This window comes from Gouania willdenowi, chromosome 6 (assembly GCF_900634775.1).
Source record: "Gouania willdenowi chromosome 6, fGouWil2.1, whole genome shotgun sequence".
In the NCBI taxonomy this organism is placed as follows: domain Eukaryota; kingdom Metazoa; phylum Chordata; class Actinopteri; order Blenniiformes; family Gobiesocidae; genus Gouania; species Gouania willdenowi.
The window spans coordinates 40394252-40414044 of record NC_041049.1 but is presented as its reverse complement, the minus strand read 5'-3'; the positions used below and the strand labels follow the sequence as shown (position 1 = coordinate 40414044).

Sequence of the window (19793 nt, the reverse complement as noted above, 5' to 3'; positions counted from 1 at the left end):
GTAGACCATAGTCACCTCTACTGTCCAATCAGAGTAGACCATAGTGACCTCTACTGTCCAATCAGAGTAGACCATAGTGACCTCTACTGTCCAATCAGAGTAGACCATAGTGACCTCTACTGTCCAATCAGAGTAGACCATAGTGACCTCTACTGTCCAATCAGAGTAGATCATTGTCACCTCTACTGTCCAATACAAACACTTCTTTAAATGTTCACCAGCCACCAAATCAATTCTGCTGCTCAATAAATATTTGTCTGATTAAGATCAATCAGAGGAGTCACATTCTAGTGTTACTACAGCTTTATTATTTCAACATTTAAAAATAGATACAAAAGTAATTTTTTGTTTGCATTTACAAACTTTCTTCAGTGATTTTTTACAGTCGTAGTTTAAAGTTTATTCAGTCATCGTTCAGATTCAGCCAGCGAGCAGAAGATGGGATTCCTGCTCAGATTCTCAAGTGAATCATATCAGTGACACAGCGCAGTAAAAAAGGATGAAAAAATACAACAACAAAAAAAAAAAAAAATCAAACAAACAGGATGTACAAAAACACAAAACATCTTTGGTGTTTCTACATTTATAAAGGCAGGACAGGCTTCACTACATTCTTTTTTTCCAAGTTTTCACTTTTCCATCTCATCTTCTTTGTCCTGCTCATCACCATCCCTGTCCTCCTCCTCTTCCTCACCTCTCTGATTGGTGCAAACGTCCTAATCTTTCTCCACTTCTTCTTCCTTCTCCTGCTCTGCGTCAGACTTTTCATCACCTTGTTTTTCGGCCTCATCAATCAGATTTACAACCGTCTCTGTGCAGGTTGAGATCCTGTCTGTGTGTTTTCTGTTACTAATCAGTCCCATGAGGAAGCACCAGGTGGCGCTGCAGGCCAACATGGCCCAGATTATAGTGTGAGCAGGGATACCTTTGACCTGGGAGCGAGTCCAGCTCAACAGCTGGACGACTGTGTTGTTGGATGGATGACGAGGAGGAAGTTTGTCCTAAAAATACAAAGAAAAACAGATTCTGAATCCTGCTTTAAATGCACATCCTTGATTGTTGTAATGAAATAAATACCTTCAATCCGTACCGACTGAGCATGTTCTCTAGATAAGTGTGTCCCAGGTGCACCATGGGATAGAATTCTTCATCATAGACTCTCCTCCACCAACGAGCTTGATGAGAACTGCCCATGATTAAAGAGAGACAAAGAGATTTTATTTATTTCCTCCAACACGATGCAAACACATACATAACTCCAGAAATGTACAAAACCACAATAAAACAACAAAACAGAAAAATATAAACAATGATAAAAAAAAATGCAACACAAACACCAAAGGCAAAAAAAACTTTGCCTCACAGCTTCATACCCCCCTCTCCTGCAATAATCATTATGACCAGTTCCAGTTCAGGGCCACCCACTCCATAACACTGAAACAGCCCAACTCAAAATCACCAACAATGTCCTCCTGGTTTTTGATTCTGGTCTCCTCTCCATTCTCATCCCACTTGATTTGAGTAAAGCCTCTGATACCATTTCACACACCATCGACAGACTTCTCTCTATTGGCATCACACACACCACCCTCAGCTGGTTTAAATCTTACCTTTCAGGCTGCACTCAGTATAGGGCTGGGCGATATGGCCTTTTATAAATACCGCGATATTTTTAGGCCATGTCACGATACACGATATATATCTCGATATTTTGCATTACCCTTGAATTAACACTTTGATGCACAAAATCACACCAGTATGATGATTCTATATGTCTACATTAAAACATTCTTGATCATACTGCATTAATATATGCCAATTTTAAACTTTCATGCAAAAAAGGGGATATCACAACTAAGTCAAAGTTGACATAACTGTATTTATTAAACAGTGAGTGGCTCAAACATAAAATTGTCAACAGAAAGTGCACGTTCTGTGCAAAATTGTCACAGAGACATTTCAAAACAAGACATTAGTGCAGGATGCAACTCACATGGCATTTCAAAACACAAAATTAAAGTGCACTTTTTGTACATAATGCCACTACAATATTTTAAAACAAATAGTGCCCTTTTGTGCATGTTGTCATTAAGATGATGTAGCCAATTGTACATTTACTGTTGGTTAATAAATTTTTTCTCTGAGATTAGTTTCTAGGTTCAAGTGTGAGTTGGGAATGATTACTAAGATGTGCAGAGAATAGACAGACAATTTGTTGTTTATAGAAAATAAGTACCATGGATTTATTATATTACAGAAAATAATAATAAACAAAAGTGGTCTCAAAACAGACTCCAGTTCACCCGCTGGGATTTAGCTCAGTTCATAAGGCGTCACAGCCTGGGGAAAAAAAATAGTTCCACTCAAACGAAAAATGAAGTCAGTCCTACCACCCTGGTAGGACTGAAGTTCGTTGGGTTGGTCCACTGGAAGAGAACCTAATTAAATAAAGTTGATCCTACCACCCTGGTAGGATTGAAGTTCATGCGTTCCTGGTAAGAGGATCGGTGCGGCGGTCCTACCGCTCTGGTAGACCTGCAGTTCACCGTCCACTACGTCATCTCCGTGGGTAGTTCACCATCTTTAGATCCATGGGGGGTTTAAAAAACCTGGCCGATGCAATCTGAGTCGCCTATACAAAGTCCTCCGTTCTGCTGCCGATCGCTCCTTTTGTCAGGTGCAAGGCACAACCGCTGGTCTGCACAGTTAGTAAAGTGCTGTCTGCTGAGCACCGGGTGTGCGTGCTACCGTTCATATGCTGCGTTTTCAGCTGCTGCTTGATCGTTTCCCGTATTCAAGCCTTCTCCTCCCGTATCTCATGCTTCCTGTTTATACTAGGATACTGGTCTGTGATTGGCTGGCGTGTGTGCGTGTGGATGAGTGACGTCAGTGCAGTCTATTAGTGCGGTGAAATAATATTGTATATAAATAACTGAAGAGTAGATGTTATAATAAATTTACTTCTGCTAAATATAATATAATTAAATAATATAAATATAATACATTTCTTTATGACGTGGGTTACAATGACATTTCAAAAAAAAAAAAAAAAAAAAAGTCCGCGAGTTTAACGGTATGGTCATTTTCAACACCGCACAGACTACAAGCTGCGATATATCGAGTATATTCGATATATCGCCCAGCTCTAACTCAGTACATTGAACTAAAATCATTTACATCCCACCCACTCTCAGTCACTACAGGTGTTCCCCAGCGCTCTGTCCTGGGGCCCCTGCTTTATATCATCTACTTAATCACTCTTGGCCATATTTTTCATTAGCACCACATCAATTTCCACTGCTATGCGGATGACACCCAGCTCTACATCTCCACCAAGCCTGTTTATGTTCTCCTTCCTCCCTCACTCACTGCCTTACTGAAAAATCATGGTTCACGTCCAACTTTCTGAAATTAAACAGTAGTTTTATTAATCGGTACAAAGTTTCTCTATAACCATTGACAACAACTCTATCTCTCCCTCTCAACAGGTTAAGAGTCTGGGTGTCATCCTCGACAGTACTCTAACATCACACGCTCTGCATACTTTCACCTCCACAATATAAACCGCCTCTGCTCATCTCTCACACTCCCATCTGGATTATTGTAATTCCCTCCTGTTTGGTCTCCCCAACAACACCCCTCATAAACTTCAACTCGTCCAGAACTCAGCAGCTATGATCATCACGAGGACCCCCGTTACTCACCATATCACAACCATCCTACAGCAGCTCCACTGGTTACCCATAACACATTGCATACATTACAAAATACTAATACTCACTTTTAAGGCCATCTGGCTCCCCAATACCTCTCCAACCTCATCCACATTGTCACACCCTCTCGCTTACTCAGATCTTCCTCTTCTATCCACCTCAGTGTCCCCTCTGCACGCCTCATCACCATGGGGAGCAGAGCTTTCAGTCGCTCTGCTCCCCAGCTCTGGAACTCACTCCCTCCTGACCTTTTTTTAAGTAACCACATATTTATCAAAGTGCCCAGTATGTTTTATGAAAAAGTGCAATCAACTTCCAGCTAAAATGCATTGAGGAGTGAGTCAGATAAACAAGGTCTGATGTGGTTTACTGATGCCTAGTGACTGGGCGTTTATGTGCTATGCTAATGTAAGCGACATTAAATTATTTGATAAAAACATGATTACATTTTTTTTATTTTGGACATTTTTCGGATCGATACGATAATCCCGCAGTGAAAAATTGCAATATTACTGAATCCTTTTTGTGTCTGGCATTGATTAGGAGGAATTAATTTAACATTTTTATCCTTCTGAAGTATTTTTCAGATTTCTTAAAGTCATTTGACTACAAAGGGGAACAGATTAGTTACTTTTATATGGAGCTAATGGTAAAGCCTCACTAAGATTCACTGCCAGTGATGTAAATATACGTAATTTCAAATCGAAACGCTCGCTGCCAATGCCAATGTGTATATATACGTCAATTGTGTTTTTCAACGGGAGTTGCTAGGAGACAAACCGGGGCAAGCGGTGAGATTCAGCACGTGACGAGATAACTCGTCATTTGCAATTTTTCACAGAGATTACTAGAAAACTCCCTGGTGGAGGTCCCTCATCAATATCTAAGCTGTAATGTGATGTAGTGACCAACTGGTGCCCTGAAGGTGGCAGCAGTACACCTGTAGATGAGACATTAGCCACTGATGCTACCATTAGCTGGGGGGGGAGAAGCAGGAAGGAGTGAGATCATGGCGCTATGAAGTGATATTGTGACGTATCCAGCAGCTCACAGCACCACATACTAACACAGAACATGTGTGTACCTGAGTGGATTATTGATAATGTTGTTATCATGAGATAAAACTATCAACTAACCGAGCCAAAACAGTGATCGCTGCGTGTCGAGAGGAAGAGGAAGTTACATCTGTGTGATCGACAGGGAGTGGGTGGGCCTCAACTGTGAGCCAGATAGCAAAATAATAGGTGACATGTAGGTGGTAACAGCGCACATTTGGATGCAGAGACAGAAAATGGCGCTACGATGTTCCCACCAGCGCACAGCAGGGCACGCCCGACCAGAGTACGTGTGGAACTTTAGTCGACTATTGGATAGTGTGGCGATGGTGAGATAAAACAATAAAAAAAAAACGGGACAAGCAGTGACACTCGGCATGTCCGGGAGGAAAGGGAAATCGCGTGTGTGCAGAATGATGGGAGAGAAACTTGGAGGAATGCCAAAACACAGTAAGAAATCCATTCATTCTCTTCACTCTCCGCTAAATTTAATCTACCCAACAGCCACCTTTTTCGTTATTTCCAGATTAGACATTTTGTGCAGGGGTTGTTCCCCCATTTCCCCAATTGACCTCCCGAATCGGAAATTGACCAGTTTCTTCTACTCTCACCGAACCATAAGCGAATCATTGCGGCTGTCTCAGGCAGCATTAACTCTCTGAACCCTTCACCTGTGATCTCTCTTAGAGAGTCCTGGGGGAACGATCTGGGTATTTCTAAACCAACTGAGCAGTGGAACAAGATTCTCTACCTAACGCAGTCCTCGTCCATCTGTGCCAGACATGGTTTATTACAATGTAAGGTCCTTCATAAAGCACACTACACCAATGACAGACTAGCTAAAATATTCCCAGGTAAAAGCAATGCATGCAATAGATGCAACCAAACCCCAGCCAACCATGTACATATGTTTTGGACCTGTCCTAGGCTGACCAAATTTTGGTCGGACATATTCAAAACCCTCAGCCAAATTCTTGCTACCCCTGTCCCCCCGATCCACTGACTGCTCTTTTCGGCCTGTCACAGACTCCTGACTTGTCTTCTGCAGCGAAACGTCTTATAGCTTTTACGTCTCTCCTGGCCAGACGTGCCATTCTTCTTCAATGGAAGCAAGCCACCCCCCCATCGCACAATAGGTGGGTCCGGGAGGTCTTAGCCTGCATCCGTCTTGAGAAGTTACGATATTCTTTAAAGGGATCTCTCGAAGCCTTTCGGGAGATCTGGAACCCCTTGCTGAGTCATGTGAAAAATATTGAACTAACCCCTGAAGTTAGTGATGTGACCCTTTGAGGTGTCTCTATTTGCCCCTTTTTCCATTATTTTGTGGTGTGTGGTTTATTTTTATTTTTTTAAATGTATTTATTTTTTCCCCTTTTTTCTTAATTTCTTCTTATTTTATTTTTTTTTTATTTTTTTTGTGTGTGCATGTGTGTGCGTGTATGTGGTGCTGTGTTCTGGTGGCCAATAAGGGGTGGGGGGCTTGGGCTCAAGGGGATTAAACTACAGACACTTTATCTTATCGTGTAGACATTGTGTCAGGCTGTCAGTGTTTTGCCTTCGCCAACCTTTTGCCTTGACTCCTGTACTTTTGTTTGGCTTCGATTGTAAATGGGTTTTTTTGTGTCCCTTTGCTGTGATGCCTATTGTTTGTCTGTTGAAAAATCTAATAAACACATTTTGGAAAAAAAAAAAAAGAAATCCATTCAATTCTGACCCAGATAGCAAAATAATAATAGTTTTGCCATCAAAAGCCCTGTATCAGTGTTTTTTTTTTTGTTTTATATAAAAAAAACAATGTTCAGATGTTAGAATTGTAACGAAAGCAAAAAAAAAATTGCTTTAAAGTCACTGACGGTTTTTTAGAAAAAGGCTGTTTTCTCAGCTTTTTGCTCTGACACTGAAGATTTGTGTAAAACTTGCTCTATTCAACGGCTGATCACGGGAGGACGAAACAAGCCAGAAACAAAATTCTGATGAAAGCAGAGGCATCAATCTTTCAGAATCTGTTTTCAGATCTCAGATAATCATAGTACAAAGTATTCTGTGGGTCTTATGTTGGAAAAGAAGGAGGTGGATACTTCTGCGCTGTTTAAATGCTTAATAATTCTTTGGTGTCTGTAATGCTGACATGCTGACTAGTAAATAGTGTGATTTGGCAGAGAAAAAAACCTTTGGATGTTCTGTGTATGGACCACAGACATATGGCGCAGACATTGCACCGCAAGGGTTAAAATGTAAACTACAGACGGTTCTACGATTTCCGTGATTTAGGAGATCATCGTCATGTTGTAATCCTTAGCGATCTAATACCATCAGATCGCACACCCTTAACTTGAAGGAAGACCAAAATAGGCTGGCCCAGTCTCAGTGATGTTTTTGTAGTTTTATAGAAGGAAACCAATGTTGAGGTGTCACTGAAGCAAAAAATAAAATTGTTTAACGTCACTGACAGGATTTTTCAGAAAAAGGCTGTTTTCTCAACTTTTTGCTCAGAATCTGGCATTTTGTATGAAGCCTATACAAAATGCCTATATTCAACTGCTGATTATAGAAAAACAAAAAGCTAAAACAAAACTTTTTTAGTGAAAGTAGAGAGTCTATTCTCTCAAAATCAGTTAGATTGTCATAGTACAACATATTCTGTAGGTCTTTAAAAATCAGTCAAAATGCTCTAAAACATGGCTGGCAGTGAGGGGGGTACAGTAACTTTTCTGAAAATGACTGGCAGTGAATGAGTTAAAGTCTGGTAACGCCACTGCTGTTCAAACGCTGGCACAATGACTCCTTGTTTTAAAGGTGATGATATACAACCTAAACTTAAGTTATTTTAACAGATTTTACAAAGAGACAAAGTCTCGAGGAAGGTTCCAATTCCAATAGAACCCAAAGAGGAAAGTGAATGTTACTCTAAGTTTCTCACCCATCAGGCTTCCGTTCAGTGAACCAGTATCTGTAGCGGTGAGCCCTAACGTAGGTCGGAGGCTGCTGGTGAAACGGATACTGAGACACGTCCGTCTGAATCAACTCTATCACTGCAGAGAATATACACAGTTAAATAAAGCAGCTTTACTAAACGCATGCTGTTACAGTAGCGCTCAGGGTTGGGGTCAATTACATTTTTAAATTGCAATTATGAGTATGGTGATCAGCATCGCTTCAAATTACAAAACCTGGCCCAGGAGAAAGTAAAAAAAAAAAAAAAAAGGATGGCAACATGAATCATTCTGTAAATTACACCAAGTTGTAGACATCTCAGCCTCCACAAATACAATGACACTCAACAATATTTGTCACATGATGGCAGTCATTTTCCATCTCAAATTGTTGAAAGAAAGAACATTAAAACTGGTCTGCATTTTCCCCCTGAACTAAAATGAGTTTGGCACTCACAGTAACTTACAGATACGTCATTGTAATTAATTATCAATAATTTGATTAGAAATATAATTGACCCAAACCCTGGTATATGTAAATGTACAAGCTGGAGGCGGCTCACCGTCTGGTTTTCCCTGCAGTAGCCTGTAAACCAAGCTGGTAAACCACGGAGCGCTAGCGCCCAGAGCAGCGAACCACATCTGCCAGTCAAGGCGAGGCTGGTGGGGCGTGACCACAGCTGGGGGGGCGCTCACGTTCCCTGGTTTGTACATGAACTCGATCTCCTAAAAAGGAATAACATAACACTCTGTTTGAAACAAAAACAAAGCTTAAAATAAACTGATTTCTGCTCAGGTTTCTCACCGTCCACGTGACGCCATCGTAGCTTCCCTCCAAGACGACCTCGGGTCGCCCCCCTACCCCCGTCACCCACCCGAAGAAGCCGTACGAGTTGACCAACTGGAGTCGATCCACCAAGTCATATGCCTGGCGCACGACGGGCCACAGATGGACGTGCGAGTCGTACTCCATGTGTGACAGCGGCACCTGAAGGAAGAGGTGACGCACAAGTGAAGTCCAGCTTTAAGGACTTCTGCAGAGGTCAGAGGTCACCGTATTTTACCAGCACTCACCAGGCTGATTGTGAACATGGATGCCGCCGCCGCCGCAAACACACTCCACTGGAACATTCCCCAAAACCTTGTCAGAAAACCAGAAACACACGCACACCTGCGCGCGCGCACACACACACACACACACACACACACACACACGTTTAAAAAGTAGCTAATGCCAAAACCCTGCGATTGACTGGGAATCCGTTTGTGACGTTACCGTTAGCCCCGCCCCTTCTATAAAAACTTCTTTGATGCTGAATTACCAGCATCAACTAAAATGTGTATTCCAAATGTCTCCATTTAACACTGTGATTATTGAACAATCACACACATTTTATTTACCATGTATTTGGTAACAAGTTTATTTGTTTTGGAAACATTTCAACGATATCATCGATTATTAGGGAAAGAAAAAACCCCATTAAAGATTAAAAATTGTTCCGAAATAAATAAAAAATACATAAAGATGGATTTGGAATATAGAGCAATTAATGTAATCTAAACGCAGTTTTAAGTAAAACTGTATCAAAAAATGAGTTTTCATGGGACCCAAAAACCCTGACAACATCCCCTGGGTGTGATTCATATAAATATAAAAGTGTTGGCCCAGCTCTCAACAGGTTTTATTCAATTCATGACAATCACTTCAAACATGAAATAAGTGCAGCAAACGCATTTAGCTAAAATAAAACCAGTTATAGTCATCGTCCAAACACTTCTCAAAAGTCACTTTTGATCAAAGTAAATGTCCCGCCCACTTCTTAAAACAAACTGACACCCTTGGAAAGTCTCACCTGAAGATGGAGGTGATCATCTCCCAGGTCAGAGACAGAACTCCCATCCAGATACATGGGATAGTGATGGCCTTAAGGAACTGGTTAAACTGGTCGAACGTAAATGCTGCAACAACAAAAAAAGCAGAATTTTCAACCTCCAGCTTAAAAAAACAACAAATTTTGATCCTTATCCATGAACTCAAAAACATCACACACACCTGTGCGAGACGAGACGCCGTTCTTATGCGGGTCAAACTGAAGATCGAAGAAGACGATTGTTCCAAAGATGATGAGAGACCAGACCATGAGCTCCAGCAGGTAACAGATCCAAGACCAGCGCTCTGAAGAACCAGCTGAGACACCTCCACGATAGGGGTGGGCTATACAGAAAAAAAAACATATCACGATTTTTTCTTTGTAAAATCACAATCACAATTTTATCATGTTTTTTTTCATTCAGATCATCAAGAATATTTTAAATTTATTTACCAATAAAACAAACTAATTCACCAACTTAAAATCATCACCCTAAATGCAAAAAGGTGATAAAAGATCATTTTAAGGGGACATATCATGGTTTTAAATCCTTCCCTTTTACATATAAATCATACAGTTGTGGTCTATATAAAGCGGAACTGCAATGCTTGGGTCTGAATTCCTCATTATAGCTCCCCAGACCCCTTTTCTGATGTGCTTCTAAGAGCAACTCGTTTTGGTGCTGTCTCTTTAAATGCAAATGAGACACTCCATACCCCACCCCCTCTCCAGGTTGCAGAGGTGACACTCAGTTCAACTCCACCCTGTTCGGCCATTTTTGTAGTTTGATAGAAGAGATACGGTTATGTAGAGGCGCACAAACTTTTTATTCAGAGGTTATTTACAAAATGTCAACAACGGAAGACTTGTCCATCCAGCCTTACATGTTTGAACCAGAGTCGGACCCGGAGGAGCGAGATGAAAATGAAGATGATGAACCTGCAGAACCCTAACAAGTGAGCTAACACAAGCACCGAGCTACCGCTAGCGCCAAGCTCAAATTAGACTTAAATTAAATCACGTAAGCCATATCATCAAGGATCTAAAATGAGCACACAGCGCTAACATATGAAGTCTGAAGACAGCGCAACTGCTAAGCAACTGCTAATGCTAACAAAACAATGACAGGGACGTCTTATCATCACACTTTTTAGCGTTATTTACAGCTTACTGAAGTGCTCTGTTCGTCTTCTCCAAAGATAGAAGGAATTGAACCCTCAATCAGACAAAGTCTTTCGGCAAATCCTTCTTTATACTGGCGGAGGTTGCAGAAACAGTCATCCTTGAAGTGCTTCGTGCACACAAAAATGACCTTATCCACAGATGTGGGCACATTTCCATAAAAAATAAAACTCAACCAGGCACTTCGAAAAGGTTCTGATGCTGGGAGACGGTGTAATGAAGCGTGTGGGTTACTACATCCAACAACCGAACATTTTGACTTATCCTCTCGTAACTTCAGCATCCTTGAGCTTGGACTACAAAATCACAGCGAGAAATAAAACTGGTGGATTGCTCGAAGTGTTGGACCTGGAGTTGATGTACTAATTTGGCAGTTCCGCTGCAAATACTGTGATGTAATAGTTCAAAAAACGTAATAGAGAATAGAAAAATCGAAACAGATTGAAAAATATGACCAAAACAGAATATAAAGATATCTACGGAGCACCTGAAGAGACTAATTTGATTTTTTCTGTACTTCTAAACACTCTAAAAATACAACAAAATGCATTTAAGGGCTAAAACAGTGGATTTAGCATGATATGTCCCCTTTAACTAAAGTGGTGTAGCATTAACAGGTCAGCATATCAGTCTAGTGATTTTCATTTGTTATTGAGGTAACACACACACGTTAAAAAAATACTTTAAAAATAGTTTGGAACCCCTCATTTCCCTTAGTTTGGAAAATCATATCCTTTACAAAATAAAACATCATTGCTTTGGTTACATTAGGCCTGGGTGATATTAACCATTATTCATATCTCTATATTTTTCCTAAAATGGCAATAGGGACTTAAACTTCATTTATTTTCAAAAAATTTCAAGAGCGTTTTACAAGAAAAACAATAACGTGTCGGAGAAAAATGCCACAAAGACCCTTTTATTAATCACTAGCAACACAATATCAACATTTTGTGTCACTTTTGACTTTTTCCTTCATTAAGGCTGAAATGTGATTAAATTCTGTAGTGTTGCTGAACCACATTCAGGATGTTGTCCCTTTAAGAAAATTTGGCAGATTATCGTCATGTTTTGATGCTGAAATCTAATATTGTCAGAACGCACACCCTTACTCCACAATAAACAAACAAAAACAATAGAGCTTAGTGCTACAGAAACATGAGGAACCAGCTGAGATACCTCCACGATAAAAACAAACAAACAAACAAAGAAGAAATCCCATCTTTGGTACAGAATGGTTTGCTTCACCTTCCTTTCTCTCCCTGTTGTCGTCCCTCTTGCGCAGCCAGAAGTTAACGTGCTGATTGTCCAGCAGAGACAGACACAGAGTCAGTGTGAGCAGGTTGAAGAAGTTGTAGTTTCCAGACAGAATGATGAGCGTCTGAAGCAGAACCTGCAGAAACATCACACCAATCATGATTCATCACTTAAGTGTTAAAATGCAGGTTTCCGTTTAAAAAAATCGTCGACTCACTTGTAGATAAAAAGCTCCCAGTCTGAGTCGGCGCAGCGGGCTGAAGAAGAGGAAAGGAGCTGCGATCTCGATCACAAAGGTTGCCACCACGCTGAGCTTGTGCCACCACACGGGGAGCTGGTGAGCAAACCAGGCCAGTGGCGTCGGGATGCACTGGGTCTCGTAGTGATAGGTCAGTGCTGGGGGAGGAACGTACATTAGTGTTGGGGTCAACTGTAATTGTAATTGATAATCTATTAAAATTATGGTGTAATTATAATTTTAAAAATCTGTTGCTGTTGCAATTGTAAATAAATTCAGATAATTGACTTTGTAATTGCCATGAAAATTCTATAAAAATTGTAACTTATAATTTAATGCTCAACTGGGGAACCATGTTACAGTTCTACACATGTATTTAACAATTACTAAAACATGTTTCATATCAAGCTTTCCCACATTTTACCATTTATTTTTTTATTCTTTTTTTTATTTTTTTTTTCACCTTGTCTGCACATGCTGTCGAAGGTTAACACTACAAGAAGTGCAATCTTTTAACAGCAATGCATATTTTATTATTGCAATTAAATAAATTTATTTATTTCATTGCATAATTGTGACCATCACCAGCCCTCCCTAGGGAAGGGTAAGAAATACTTTATTAAAGGGAGGATGTAAAAGAGAGAGGGCAGTGTTACACCAAGGTGAGGGGTTGGAGGGGGGTGGGGAAGTTAACAGGGAAGAGGGATACAAGATAGGATATAGAATGGGTGGGGAATAGTTGTTAGGTTTTAAGTGATGCGATGTGAAATTGTGGTTGTGTATATTGTGCTTATTGTTGTGTTGTCAAGCCAGTTTGGTGACCAGTGTGCGGTTTAGGAATAATGGTGGTGGCTGTGAACAGAGGAAGAGGTGAGTGGAAATTCCATAAAACAGGTATTTGGGAACAACGTGTCTAAGGTTGAGCCCAGTATGAGTGTTATCCCACAGCCCAAGGCCAGTGCGTCCATGACAAATGTATTTCCAAGAACCGCCACTGCAAAACCCAAGAGCCGCCCCCGGGCCCGAAGAAGCAGTCAGGCCAGCAGCAAGAGCAGGCAGCCTAAGGGCCCCCGGCGACCACCCCACGGCCAAGCAGCCCCCCGAACGCCCCCAAGATCCCAAGCCGAGAGGCAGCCATCGCAGCAGACGACCAGAGCCGCGCCGAACAGGCAGCCAGCGGGCACCCGCCGGCGAGCCCAGAGCCAGCAGGGGCCCGACCCCAGGCCGGAAGGACCCGGAACGGATGCAGCACCAGGAGCAGCCCGCCCAGGGAGGACGACCACACCCCAAGCCGCATAAGGCACCAGGCACCCCAACCTAGCCCCCCATGGCGCCCCAGATCACCCTTCGCTGATGCCACACCCAAGGGGAGGAAGCACCCCCGCGCCCCACCAGGCCGACCCCGCCCGGAAAGACCCCGCAAGGAGAGACCCCAGCAAAGCCCCCCCGAGACCCACCGCCATGCCCGACCGCATCATCCTGATGTATTTTTACTCTAAGCAGTGGCCCGGCCACCAACAGAGGAGCCAGGCCCCCACCGGAGAGGCCCAAATATGTGAACCAACCCACCACCCTGTTATGGTGCCTCTCCATTCCCCAATGGAGAGGCACTTCCCTATCCCCTGTGTGAATGTGTGTGTTTAGTGAATGTATGGGGTGTAATTAAAAGAAGGGGGAAGGAGGGGAGCGGTGCTCCCCATCCTGCCTCTGTGGATATATGTGTATGTGGTGTAATAGGCCGGAGGGTGTAGGTGAGTACACCCTCCGGGGGGTGGCATGTTGAGGTGCGAATGATTAGGATGCCTAACAAGGTAACCAAGAGATAGAAATTAAATTAGATGGGATTTTTTTTTAGTGTATTTTGCAGCTGATTTAGGACCCATTATCATAACGGATGCTAACTGAAAGCGAACACAAGGGGAAGGTTACGTTTTTTGGGCTTATTTATAAAAAGGCTCAGTAATTGCCATTAATTGTAATTCAAACTATAGTAACTGAGAATGTAATTGGCTTCAAGGGGGATAATATTAGTTAGCTGAGTTGCATTTGAACATAGATAATTGAAGACGTAATTGTAATTTGAAAGTGTAATTGATCCCAACCCTGGAAGAAACCACTCCATGCTTTAAATAACAGTATAGAAGGTTTTAAAACAGTAAAGTTTGTTGAATTTGGCTCTTTTTAGTGTTAAATCCCTGCCCTGAGGCTTCATAGTTTGGGTTTGTTGTGCAGGGAGATTAATCTGCGCTGCTGATTATTAGACATATTTTCTTTACCTTTGCACATGTGTTAGTTCTTAGTTCTCATCAATCAGCTGGATGTTAAGGTAAAACACATGATACAACAGCACACTCAGCGCAGTGCAGTTACTAAAAGAGCATCACAGACTAACCATTAAGTCCAATGTTTGTCGTCCATTAAAATCCAATGACTGCACAGCGTTCCACGTCATACACTCAAAGTCACAAGTTCATTTCTTCATTAAAATCATTTTAAAAAGGTTCCAACTAATGTATTTATTTACAATGGAGACACTGGGGGAAATGTAATGCACCAGTTTATTGTTGTTCTTAATGATCAGTGTGTTTAAAGTCCTTATGTTGACATCTGGACTGTTACTAGTTATAGTTCCTTAACTTAAATGAAGTAAACTGAGTAGACCTTGTTAAACTACTTCAATCCTCAATGCATTTCAGTTTGAAGTTGATTGCACTTTATTTTCGTAAAACATACTGGGCACTTTTATAGCAAAAGTTAAAAGTTTGAAAAATGTAATTTGACAGTTTGATCAACTGTGTTATACTAGATATGTACAGTAATACATGTATTCTTAGTTATAGTTTTATATGTATACTCGTCACAAATAGATTTCTTTATATTTTGTAGTTACCAGAAAAGACAATTCTGCATAAATTGGTCATAAAATGTGTTCAGATTTTTGTCTATTGTTGTGACTTTATCTGCTTTATGTAATGCTGCACAGAAATGATCATAGTTTTTATTTAACTCAACACATAAACACTCAGGATGTAAACAGTGTGTGAACCCCTGGATTTAATAACCTAAACTAAATACTTCCTGTATATGTAGATTTATTTTTTTAGTTTAAAAATGTAAACAAATTGTATTTCATACCATTTTGTTCTCGTAAATGTGAAATGTGTAATTAATGATATTTCGTTGTACATTGTATTGTGAATTGTATAGTCAGCTTCATGGCAATGCACACCCCTAGTTTCCGCGCACGCACACACACACACACACCTGTGAGGCCCCACCACGTGGGACAGCGTGACATAAGCTTCACCGCTCCAGATGCAAACATCAGCCTGAACAGCAGCCATCGAACCAACCAGAAGGTCATACTGTCATGTTCTCTGATGCCACGTGACCCCCGGACGAGGGTGAGGGGGGCGACCAGCACGGTGAGGAAGCCTGTCTCCAGGAGCAGGCTGTCCCTGAGCAGGAGAACATCACACAAACTCAAATCATCTCCAGTCAAATTAAATGAAAAATCTATCTCACCATCAGGAACTCACCACTGGAAGTAGAGGAACACCTGGCCCACCTGTGACACAAACACACGCAACATGTTTAAAAAAACGCCACGGCTACAGTAACGGACTCAGAGACCAAAGACTCACCTGGTACATGAACAAGTACGAGACCCAGAGGCACAGAAACACCAGGCTGTCCCTGAGAGCCTCCATCAGCACGGCGGCCAGGCTCAGCAGTGCCCCCAGCAGGCACAGCAGCTCCATGGAGGCCTGGATGTCCAGGCCGAGGTGCGGCCCCAGCCACAGCAGCGTAGGTGAGGACCGGATGCCGTAACGCAGCTCGAGACGAGCAGGGAGAAGCCCCTCGTTACCATAGAGACCTGAGCAGACGGAGAACTCCACCGTCACCAAGGAAACATTCATACGTGTACTGTATTGTAGCTCTGACCAATGATCTAACATGAAGATTTTTTCTTCATTAATTCTGGGGAGAAATAATTTTTTATATCACCATAAAACCCAAAATAACTAGAAAATACACAAAACAACAACAAAAAACACAAATTCACCCAAAAAACACAACTACAAATATACCTAAAATGAACTTGAAAAATACAGAACACCAAAAAAACATACAAACCAACACTAAAAACACAAATGACCCCAGAAACACAAAACAACAAAAAAATGCAAAATGTGGCAACAAGAAAATTACACAAAATGACTCCAAACTTTAATACATTTAAAAAAAATTAATTCTGTTGACAAAATTGTTTTTAATATCATCACAAAAATAAAATTGCAATATATCAAATTGACATTTTTTCCAATCCCTATGAATTACATCTTTTTTTGGTTCTTTAAAGTTTCGTTCAGAAACGGATTGTGTCTTTGGAGACAGCAGACGTGTTTTCGTCTGCTCCGATAACACGACCTTGGCTACAGCTGGCTACAGCTGAACAGCCTGAAAAACTGGGCCCAAGACTGAAGGAAAATGGTGAAAAAACCGCAGGGAGGCCCTTCAGAACCCAATTCGGGTTTGGAAGAGGTCAAGGAGATGATACGCGAGGGTCTACAAAACCTATCTGCCGAGATAAAGTCGTTGGAAAAGACGCTGGAAAACTCACTGGAAAGACTGGAAAGACTACAAAGCGAAACAAAGGTACTGAAAGAAAAGAATGAAAGAAATGCTGAAGAGATAAAATTGTTGAACGCGAGGGTTGAACAGCTGGAACAAAAGGAAAGAGAGAAAGATGTCATCATCACAGGCCTAAAGATAAAACCCAGGAGTGACGAAGAAACAAAATCGATTGAACAACAGGTCATTGACTTCCTGAAGTCGAAGGACATTGTCCTGAACCCTGACAACATCAACTCCTGCCATCTCCTGCCAAAGAAAAATGATAACAGAGCTGTAAAAATAACCTTCACGAATATAAAATTCAAAGGAGAAATACTCAAGCAAAGAAATAAACTCAAGGGAACGAAGGTGTACATCAATGAAAACCTGACGAAACAAAATGCAAGCATTGCATGGAAAGCACGCCAAATAAAAAAAGAAGGAAAGATTGTCAAGACTTGGTCAAAAAACTGCAGGATTTACATCCTGGAAGAAGAGGACGGAAAACCAGTTCTCGTCAAAACGATGGACAACTTGGGAAAATACGAAGGATCCACCTAAACAACAACACTACTGATGGTAATCATGGATATGGACCCAGATCTATATAAACACTGGAAACAAAACTCAGACTGTGAGACCGATTTAAATGTGAAACCAAGAGTAAAAAAGGTCTGTCATTTATTCATTTCAATTGCTAGGTGGTGGGGTGATTAAGGATTACATTAAATTTAAATTCAAAGTGTTTATTGTCATATGTGCAGCTAGAAACACGATTTTTTTTTTTATACAATGAAATTACTGCCTTGCTTATGAGCTGGGATATAATAATGTGTTTATACAAGTTAAATCTAACAGTGGAAAATACAACACTGCCAATAAAACTAACAACAGAGATAGAAACACGCTTATGAACTAAGATATATTACATTAAAATACTGCCTTGCTTGTGAACTGGGATGTAGTGATGTGTTTATACAAGTTGGATCTGATCCCATCATCAGACAGTGGAGGATACAACACTGCCAATGGAACTAACAACAGCTGGATTACCCTTGATGTAGAGACAAAACAAGGTGACATTGTGGATGAAAAGGGAAAAACCTTCCAAACACCTTCGAAAGAGGAACTATTCTTGAACTGGAGGAATGCTAACAACGTCTGGCAGGGAACAAGGCGAACACAAACAAAGATAGAGAGGACAACACTGACTACAGATGGACGTTCAGAAGAAATCAAGAATGTTTGACCAGAGAGACATGTAAACCCATGTAAATTTGCGATGGTAAAACAGGGGACGGGACCCGGATAAGCAAACTGCTTCTCTCGTCTCCTTTTTCGGCATGTACAAAAAAGAAAAAAAAAAAAAAAAGTGAATGTAACCATGTCGGAAATAAACTGAATAAATAAATTCAAAAAATAAATTTGTAGTTATAAAATCAGTGTTATACAGTAATAAATTATAAAATACAGTCCAATAAGTGTCTGTGCACAAAATGACTACAGAAAAAAGTGAAAAACACAAAAACACGGACAAATGAATACAATTCAGACAAACGTACACTTAAAAACACCCAAAAAAAAAAACAGCGACTACAAAACAACACAGAAAATACACAAACCAACACTAAAACTACATGTATACTACTCCAAAAACTTGAAAACACAAGTAAAATACACAAAAATTACAGGAAATATCCACAAAAGCATAAAAAAGACATACATTTACTCTAAAAACACACAAGACAACAAATATCCACAACTGAATAATACAGAAAATGAAACACAAATTTACTCTAACACAGCCACTACAAATACTGTATACCCAAAATTAACAAAACACCAAAAATACACAAACCAACACAAAAATTACTTCAAAAACACAAAATGACAACAAATACTGAAAATTACAAAAACACACAAGACGTTTACAAACAACAACAATAATTACAAAACACAGAAAATATTAAGAAACAAAATGAGAACAAAAATACACTAAACAACAAAAATACAAAATGAATCCAAAACCACAACAGAAATACACAATTATTCCAATTAATCATACACAAAAAGTCACAAAAAAAAAACACACGAGATGACTACAAAAATTGGTGGAGGTAATAACTCCCGAAAGAAAATGACTAAAAATCCCAAAATGACTGCAAATACAGAAAATGATATAAACACAAAATAAATACACACAAGACGCCAGAAATATACAGAAATAACAAAAAAAAAAAAAAAAAAAAAAACGACAAAGAAAATACACAACTTCAGAAACAAACTTACAACAAAATTACTCTTAAAAACACACGGAAAAAAAAAGAAAAAAAAAACCAAAAAACCAAATGAATCCATCCCCACCCCAAAAATATTAATAAATAAATAAAAATCACCAAAAAATGCAAAAAGAAAAGACGATACACAAATGTACTCCTAAACACACACAAGACGGGTACAAATATGTACTTAAATGGTTGTTTGTAGATTATTGTGTGAACATGGATGCAGGTACGGCAGTTAAAGACTTTTGGTGGCTGAAACTTGGAAAGTGGCGCAGGTGAGCTAACACTGAGCTAACAGGCTAACAGCTCGCTCACCTGGTATCTGCACGTACAGCGACACAAAGGCGACCATGTAAATGGCTGCCATGCACCAGAGGAAGAGCCTCCGCGGTTTACTGACCTCCATCATATCTGTCTTAAGTCCATTAGCTGCGGAGGACACAGTTTAACCCGTCCGTCCACCGCACACGGACACGTAGCAGACCGACGTTCACCTCAGTCACCGCTGGGGGTCGCTTGTCAGTGCCCGGATACTTTCAACGCATGCGCGCAACGCATCTACACCCGGGCCTGACCATAGACAATTTAAAGGCTAGATTTCTTGCGGCGGATTCTGCAACGGCATCACCGGCGGCCATCTTA

The 19793-nt window shown here is 40.7% G+C and overlaps 1 protein-coding gene across 4 annotated transcripts; it reads right to left on the bottom strand.

The window, feature by feature from the left end:
* Positions 1–285: 285 nt before the first annotated feature.
* LOC114465348 (lipase maturation factor 2-like) lies at positions 286–19666 on the bottom strand. Of its 4 annotated transcripts, none has more exons than XM_028450306.1 (14): positions 19467–19665; positions 15894–16126; positions 15789–15817; positions 15514–15707; positions 12229–12407; positions 12003–12147; positions 9755–9916; positions 9555–9660; positions 8776–8872; positions 8507–8689; positions 8265–8427; positions 7689–7800; positions 1078–1186; positions 286–1001 (listed from the first exon to the last, which is right to left on the bottom strand). In XM_028450306.1, exons 1-14 carry the CDS (start codon positions 19558–19560, stop codon positions 717–719), a joined length of 2091 nt encoding a protein of 696 aa, XP_028306107.1. In that variant the 5' UTR covers positions 19561–19665; the 3' UTR covers positions 286–716. The 4 variants fall into 4 exon arrangements, with proteins under 4 accessions (XP_028306107.1, XP_028306108.1, XP_028306109.1 ...); XM_028450307.1 differs by having other exon boundaries at positions 9755–9898; XM_028450308.1 differs by having other exon boundaries at positions 9755–9889.
* Between the last annotated feature and the right edge of the window lie 127 nt (positions 19667–19793).

What these genes read in the sequence shown, in the direction of transcription:
- LOC114465348 (XM_028450306.1), bottom strand. Translation starts at nt 19,560, where the DNA reads ATGATGGAGGTCAGTAAACCGCGGAGGCTCTTCCTCTGGTGCATGGCA. An exon ending in GTGTTCCTCTACTTCCAGTG is followed by an intron (nt 15,708 to 15,788) that starts GTGAGTTCCTGA and finishes TCTCCTGCTCAG; the next exon opens with GGACAGCCTGCTCCTGGAGA. An exon ending in CAACAGGGAGAGAAAGGAAG is followed by an intron (nt 9,917 to 12,002) that starts GTGAAGCAAACC and finishes TTTTCTGTATAG; the next exon opens with CCCACCCCTATCGTGGAGGT.